At 39.9% G+C, this 8,005-nt stretch overlaps 2 protein-coding genes across 2 annotated transcripts in view; one reads left to right on the forward strand and one right to left on the reverse strand.

Moving 5' to 3' along the window:
- Positions 1–8,005, forward strand: part of LOC101857327 — an 18,142-nt gene that overhangs the window by 814 nt on the left and 9,323 nt on the right. The gene's annotated exons all lie outside the window — the stretch shown is intronic.
- Positions 4,846–7,617, reverse strand: LOC106011588 (the record flags this gene model as incomplete). The annotated part of the gene is given in 2 exon segments (XM_013081730.2): positions 4,846–5,685; positions 7,467–7,617. Coding segments are annotated over 2 exon segments (676 nt in total), but the record flags the coding sequence as incomplete, so codon positions are not given.

Below are 8,005 nucleotides of genomic sequence, written 5' to 3' on the forward strand. Positions count from 1 at the left end.
AACTCAGTTGCCTTAAAAGGGTGTCCCCTGGTAGTTTGAGCATGTGTGGCCTAAATAAGCTAAACCCCCCTCCCTTACCTTATTTAGGCCACCTGTGGCCTCCACCTGTGGCCTCCACCTGTGGCCTAAATAAGCTAAACCCCCCTCCCTTACCTTATTTAGGCCATATGTGGCCCAAATAAGCACTCCCATGCGCTTTACAATCTTTGTTTTTGGCACATGTTCATCTGCTTTATATTTATAGAATACTTGTCTGTGTCAGGACCATTCCCCAGCAAAGACTAGGACCCTACCCAGTTCAAATATTGAAAAACATATGTCTTTCCAGCGGAGGCCTGGATGGAGAAAACTAAATAAGCTCTCATACTCATATATGCAAATAGAAACAACAAAAAAAGAAAGAAAGTTGAGGGAGCAGCTGTCAATCAAAAGGGGTCACAAAAATTTGCTCCTCTTGCTTCAGATAATGACACAGAACATTTCATCTGAACTATCAGGCCCTGTTTTCTCTCTGCTCACTACGTGTACAAGTTCCAATGTTTCCATCACTTTTGCTGCTCTTTCCACAGCCTAAACAGGCCATTCTTCCAAAAATATATAGGCTCCCCCTTAAAAAAACTGGACACAGAACTTTTCATCTAAAGTACCAGGACCTGTTTTCCCTCTCTTCACTACAAGTACAAGTCTTTTTTTGGGTTGTTTTTTATACCCCTGTCTGTTTTTTTTTAAACCCCTGTCAAATCTGTGGGCCAAGAAAAACAAAATTTGGCACAGAGCATTTCATCTAAAGTACCTGACCCAGTACGTTTTCTCTCCGTTCACTACTAGTTTTTTTTTTTTTTTACCCTGTATGTTACAAGTTGATCATTACTAGATTGTTACACCAGATGTGTGCGTCAGTGCAAGTGTGTGTGCTAAATCTGTGCATGTGTGTGGGTTTTTTCCCTTGCTTGTGGGTGGTTGGCGGGTGCTCTGGAGTGGTTTGCTTCTTCTTTCCTATCAAACATATCTATCGTCCTTATCTCCCCTTCTTCTTTTTCATGTTTTTTACACTCTCGCTACACCTCTAATCTTCTGGCGCTCATATGACCTTATGTAGTTGCGAGCGCCGTAAAACCTCTACTAAAATTTAATAAAAACTTTTACGAAAAGGAAACTTTACTTTTTTTTTTTTGCTTTTTGTTTTCTTCTCCCCAGGTTCCAAAAGTCCTATGGTACTTACACGCCCCACAACAAAGACTGGTAAAAGCAAGAAATCTACCACATGCTTCGGAAACAAGCTGGGAAATAATTTGTTTGTCTTGTTTTTTTGTTTTGTTTTTAATTTGGGGTCGTCGTTTGTTCCTGTGTTCTAAAAACATCATTGAATGTTCACATGTTCTCATTTTCATTTTTGGTATTACTAAGTAATGTTAGCAAGTGGCCCACAGAATTCACTTTGATTGAGTTGCAATGAATGTTTTGGTTTATTTAGGGGTTGTTTTTTTTTGCGTGGGATAGTAGGACATTTTCAGCTTTTGTCAGTAGTTGGCTTTTGGTGATTTATTTTTTCCCCCATTACGGAGGCATGTTCATGAATGGCTCCTGTCTGAAGTCTCCACAAATCTGACAAGTCTTGATTGAAAAGTCTACACGCAGAAGAGAATCTGGCTCATACAGTATGATTGATTTCTGCGGTTGAAAATGTTTTGGTGTCATGTTGTGCCCACATTATGGAAGTTGTATCTGTATGTCAAGAAAGTGTATATGGGTCATCCATTATATTGTTTTCATCCTCTATGCTGAGTGGTTGACCAACTTCATGACAGGTGCTTAGACTGTAAGAAACATCATACATACTGTGCTGGGGGTTACTAATACGGTACTTTTGAGCTTTATTCATTTCGGTACAAGTGTCGTCTTAGCCTCTTAGGTTAATGTAATGTATTTTGGGAGACATTATGAATGCTCTTCTGTACTGTCTTTTTGTGTTCTTGTCAGGCAGTGCACACTGCAGAAATAGCTTAGGACAAATTAGGTCTTGTTACTGTTATTTGCTCTTAATGCTCCTTTCTTTCTGAGGTTCTTTTTTTTCTTTTTTTTTTAAATTTTAGTATTCTTTTACTCCCTAAGATGAAAAGACATTTTGTAAGTATTATCACCAATAAATTGACATGGCCAATACTATGTTATCTGTCTTTCTTTGTGGAATTTGTGTGTTACTCAGTGTACATTTTTCATTTTGATTCATTGGTCATGTGGGTGGTTGGCAGGTGCTCTGGTGTGGTTTGCTCCTTCTTTCCTATCAAACATCTACTGTCCCTCTCTGTCCTCCCTTCTTATCTTTGTGTATTTTTCTCCAGTCTTTGGCACTTACGTGAACTATTTGCGTTGCAAGTAGCCTACCATAAAAAATATTACTAAAACTAAAAGGCTGTACAACTTTGCGATTTATGACCACCATAATATGAATTAGACACATTACTTAATATGAAAGCACACTACACTTCATAGAAGCTAGCATAGTCATGAGAGGAAAGAAAAAGAAGCTTTCTCCAGTATTGTGTTTATTTTTAGTGCTGTCATACTTCTTCATCTACAAAGAATGGAAAAAAGTCAGTATACTGACTTCAAATAAAAGCTACATCAAAAATATATATACATGCAAGCAGTGAAAAAACACTTGGAATAATGTGATAAATCTCAGATGAAATGGATCAATTCATCAAAAAGTCAACATGATTTGTCTCAACGACTAGAGTATACAGACGTCTCTTGGATATACTATCAGTACAGAACAAAATGTTAAATGCTGCGTAGAAGAATACACTGTAGAGTTTTGTAGAAGCTGTACTGTTATAACATATTGTATGTCATTATTATCGTTATTATAATTATGTTCATCAAAGACAGAATACAGTATAACACGGATAGGTTGAAGACAGAAGACTCGGAATGAAATCACGCACCTGTTGAACTGTGCCTGCGGCCCCCTTTTTTTTCTTCTTTATCTTTGTAAGATATCCCTCGAACTACAGATCCTTCATACTACTGAAGCCGGTCCCAACGAATTCGAGTTATCCGTGTTATATTGTAGTTCCTTAACAAAGCTGATGTTATAGAGAAAGAGATCGATGGAGACTGTAAGAGACACGTAACCACAGCATGAGGTGACCACAGCAATGCAATATAACAATGTTGGCGTGAAAAAATTCATTCACTGGTGAAAATTTTGTAGCAACGGTATTTATCGCAGTTTTTTTGTAAGGTCAGATTTCAAGAGTGTGTTTAGAGGAGGAGCATGTATTCATGACTGGAGAGGTGTGTATTCATGTGGCAGGGTGAATGGAGGGATGAGTTGATATATAATTGGCAAGCTGTTCAAATGTACATGTACTAGATCTAAGCTTAGAGTAGAAAGCAACGTTTTTCAGGAAAGAGAAAAAAATTGTTTCATTCTTTTAACAATTATACCAACATTATATGTGAGGCATCGTGGTGAAATCAGGCACTCGTCAAAATAATGGTAAAACCAAGAAATCTGCAGTTTTTTACGCCGCTGGGCAATTTTTTTCTAATTTTCTTTTTTTGGCTCAACGCCTTTTATGTCCATGTTAAAACACTTTTCTGTGTGGATTTTACTGAAAAACACTGATTGAAGGCACAAAAATTGTAAATTTTCAGTTTTGAGGACTCTCAGGCTATGGAAGTTACCAAACTTTGGCGGTCATGTTCTTGCTAATTTTACCTCTGAAACTTGGCAACCCTGACGTCCTTCAGTGGCAAATATTTCGACTTCTATTCAACATAGATGGATATTTTTTTCACCAAAGGCAAGGCAGATGAACAGGCTTTAAGGTGGTACCAATAACTCCATATGCGTAAAAATTGACGAGCGCCTGATTCCAGCATGTCGTGACACATATATCTTTTCTAACTTTTTTTTTTTTACATTTAGAATTTGAATTTTGACAAAATAGTTTTGGAACACATGCAGCTAAGATCCCATATAATACTAATAGGAATAGGAAACTGCATTTTAAACAAATTTGGGGCTTGGTCTGATTGAACAGCGAGCCAATGATATGCTTCAGTGAGTTGTTGGTGCTACTGCCATTTGCTGTTGTTTTTGGGTTTAGATTAATGTCAAGTCAGCAAAAATGACGGTGATAATTCATTGCTCCATTGACGAGACTTCTCAAAAATTTTTTTCTGTTTTTCCAAATTCATGTAAACAGAAATAGCAATTCACATGTTTAAATAGGGCTTAATAGGGCTTAAAACATGTTGAAAACAATAGATTTTTTAAACCTAACTACCAAACATTGTGTGTACTGTTCTTGCGCTTGGAATACTGAAGACTGATCACAGATAAGAGGGGATAAGGCAACACCACGTTGTAATATACACTGAAACAGTGAGGTGAAAGCAACGAATTGTACATTAAATATTTAAAAGTAACAAACACAGAAAAGACCAATGATTAAAGATTTTGTGCTCACTCGCCTCCGTTCCATGAAGATGGCAGACACCACCTGAAGGATCATCATAAGTAGGCTTCCATAATGTAGCCTACTTTAATATAATTAATAGTGATTTGTAAATAGATGTTTTATGCCCTAACTGACACAATCTAGGTCTCTGTGGGGGCGGGATGTTTTGACTCTGCCTCTCAGGGCCAACCCCAGCAGAGTGAGATATACTGTCCCCATGGTTTTATGCACCCCGCATAATTTAGCAAAATTTGATCATTTTTGGCATAATTTCTGAATATTTTCCTTTATCATTCTTTGTTAAAATTAACAGAATCGCATAATTTCACATTTTTGGGCTCAGTTTGCATAATTTCAGGGTTTTTTTTGCATAAAACGACGGGGACAGGATATGGCATCGCTGAAGAGAGACAGAAATCCTGGACTAAAAAATTCCCAACAAGGGAAGAGAAGTAATGTCTTTCGCATGTACTGGCTAAGAGCCTTACCACCACACCGCATAAATGCCGGTGGGCTGTATCTTCAGAATGAAAAACCACACGAGCATCATCGAGAAATCATGAAAAAAACAGTACTAATACTATTCAAATATTGCTACATGATACTAAATAAAAACTCTTAGGGCACACATTTAATGCTAGACACACTTGTATCTAAATGCAGGAAGTTGACAAAGCTCTTGCGGAGATCAAAGCAGGATGGGATCCAGGTAGGCAGACACGAACTGTCCTTCGTCTATCTCTATGTACTGGACGGTGGCCGAGGCTGTGGTGATGAAACTTTCTCTGTCAAATGCTGTGTTGGTCTGTAAGATATGAGCTCTTCCTTCCTTCACCATCGCTATAAAACTTGTGGTGAAATCCATAACTGGGTAGACAATACTGTTGTAGATCTTGTACTCAATGTACACTTGGTCTCTCGCTGGGAAACGTTTGATAGCTTTGCTTCTCACTTCCGCGAACCGGCCCCTCATGTGAGTGAGGGGGACACAGAGAGTGTCAAGAGAGGCTTCCAGTTTGTGAGTCAAGAAAAGCATGCACAAGTCAGTGAGTCGATCGACGTCGATGTGTGGAGTCACCACAAACACCCGAGCGTCTTTGTCGGAGAACCAGACGTCGAAGGCGGAGCGCCATAGTCTGTAGAGTACGCTGCCCTGAATGACACGCCCATCGCGGAGACGCTCCAACTGGTCAAGGGTGTCCTCCGAGCTCAGCTGTCATTTGAGAAAAGGTCAAACAAGTTATGAATTAAACCTTGAGAAAACCGCAAACAAACATTGCCCAGCCACTAAGCCTTAAATTTAAATAGAATCTACAAGGAAAGAGAAAGAAAGGAAGGCCTAAAAGTAGTTGGAGGAGGGACTTAAATTCCAACTTAAAGGAGATGAGATACAGCTGGACAGAGGTGAAGACTATAGCCCAGGACAGGAGTACATGGAGAGCTCTTGTTGGTGGCCTACACTTGAGAACAGGGTGAGAAAGCCTGAAGATGATGATGATGAGGAAAACAAGGATTACCATAAGGATCTCATCTTAACTTAAAAACAAGTACAGTCCGTGCCGGCTTTAAGCACGCCGGCATAAAGCACGTTCCGGACTCAAGCACCCTTAACGGCTCTTATGGAATTTTTGCTCTATAAATTACACACCTCTGAGCACGGTAACTTCGGCTTACGGCACACTTCATTTACAAGACAGTCAATACTTTCATGATGACCCATCGAAGTTCAAACACAGTCTACACCGCAGCAGTGGAGTGTGCTAAGAGAAACACAAGTCAAAGAACGCAAGTGATGGAGACACACACTCACACGGGCGGAGAGGGAAGGCAGAGAGATGCACATAGCCACACGCGTGGAGATAGGATCTAGCCTAGGGCAAAGCTACACACACCAAAAAAAAAAAAAAAAGGGAGACGAGAAAGGGAGGCTGGCTGCGATCTCACCCTTGCTATCCATTAATCCTGATTGTGTATCACGCGCGAGGTGGGATGAAGACGGTGGTATGAAAGTGACAGAGCGGGCAGTGGTATGCACAGGCAGTGTGTAGGCCTAGTTAAGGGTGCTGTATCATGACTGTCTGTCTAAATTAAGTTTTCATTTCCGATTCGACCACAAAACAAAAACAAACAGGCAAACAAAAACTACCATGGCGGGTAAAAATAAGAGTGAACACGTTTGTGGGACCACTATAGGCCTACTTACAAACAAAGGGAAATAGCACAGGAAATTTTGCAACATGAAAATCTCTGGATTATGTCTACTTCGCACTCAAGCACGCTTCAGCTTTCTCCCGATGACCGTACTTAAATCCGGCATGGACTGTACAATAGCACTATTGCAGAGTGTGTTGCCCTCTGGGGGCTTATTGTAAAGCACATGGCATGACTTCAGGTTTTGAAAGGTCAGTGAAAACGCTCTATGCTCAAGGATTGATTTTAAAACTTTCCGTCTCAACACACTGGAAACAAGCCTTATTCCGAAAACGCATATCATATATATCTAGCAATACTTTGAGGGTCACGCACAATGGCATACAATTAATGCTACCTTTTTCTTTTAATCCCCCAAATAAACTGTTGACCAGACCCCTTGTGGACTAAAACACAAAGAGAAAGATGATGAATCATGGGGGAGACAAAAGAGCTTGAATTTAGTAAGAATCACTAAAGGCTCTTTTTACTAGGAGAGGAAATACCGCTGTCATGTATTCATTATTTAGTATCCTTCAATTGCATTATATTCTATGTACTGTACTCTGTTTGGTAACAGTACCCATGTAGCACATACTAGATTACCTATTCCTGTACCACCGTGTCAGTTTGTGTACACTGGAAAAAGGATTGGGTTGATCAGATGGTGTCCGACCTTACACGACAGAAAGTTGTGTCTACTCTATTGTCATACATGTAGATCTAGTTCCTGTCTTTCACAAAACCAAAACATTACAGCCGCAGTGCAAGTACACAAATAATTCCCTGCAGGTAGGGTCTCACCAGATCTGAAAGAGGACTGACAGTTTCAAGATCCTCTCCCTTCAAGAACTCTGAGGGGTTCACAGGCTCGTAGACAATCTCACTGTGCCCCTTGCCGGCTTCCATCACTTTTGCCGCTCTTTCTAAGGCCTCAACAGGCCATTCTTCCAAACCTGTGGGCCAAGAAAAAACAACAAAATATTGAAACACTTTTCCCTTAAAGAGGAAAAAATGCAGAACCCAAAGACAGATCAAAGATCAAGTTTTGTGCTATCCCCTTCTCTCAATCTTCATAGTGAAAGATAGTCGCTGTTGGGTCAGACAATACATAAACAAGGAAAAATTCCCTTTGTCTCCAGATGGTCAGAGCTTATTCTAGTTTCCGTAGTATGAAGAGGTACAGTTCACAATAACAGATAGCAGTTGTATAATGCAAATTCCTGCTCAACAGCATAAGTTCTATATGCGCTTTGGGTGACCTTATTTGGGCCACAGTGTGGCCTAAATAAGCTAAACCCCCCTCCCTTACCTTATTTAGGCCACACTGTGGCCCAAATAAG

The sequence above is a fragment of the Aplysia californica genome, unplaced genomic scaffold (assembly GCF_000002075.1).
Source record: "Aplysia californica isolate F4 #8 unplaced genomic scaffold, AplCal3.0 scaffold00143, whole genome shotgun sequence".
Classification (NCBI taxonomy): domain Eukaryota; kingdom Metazoa; phylum Mollusca; class Gastropoda; order Aplysiida; family Aplysiidae; genus Aplysia; species Aplysia californica.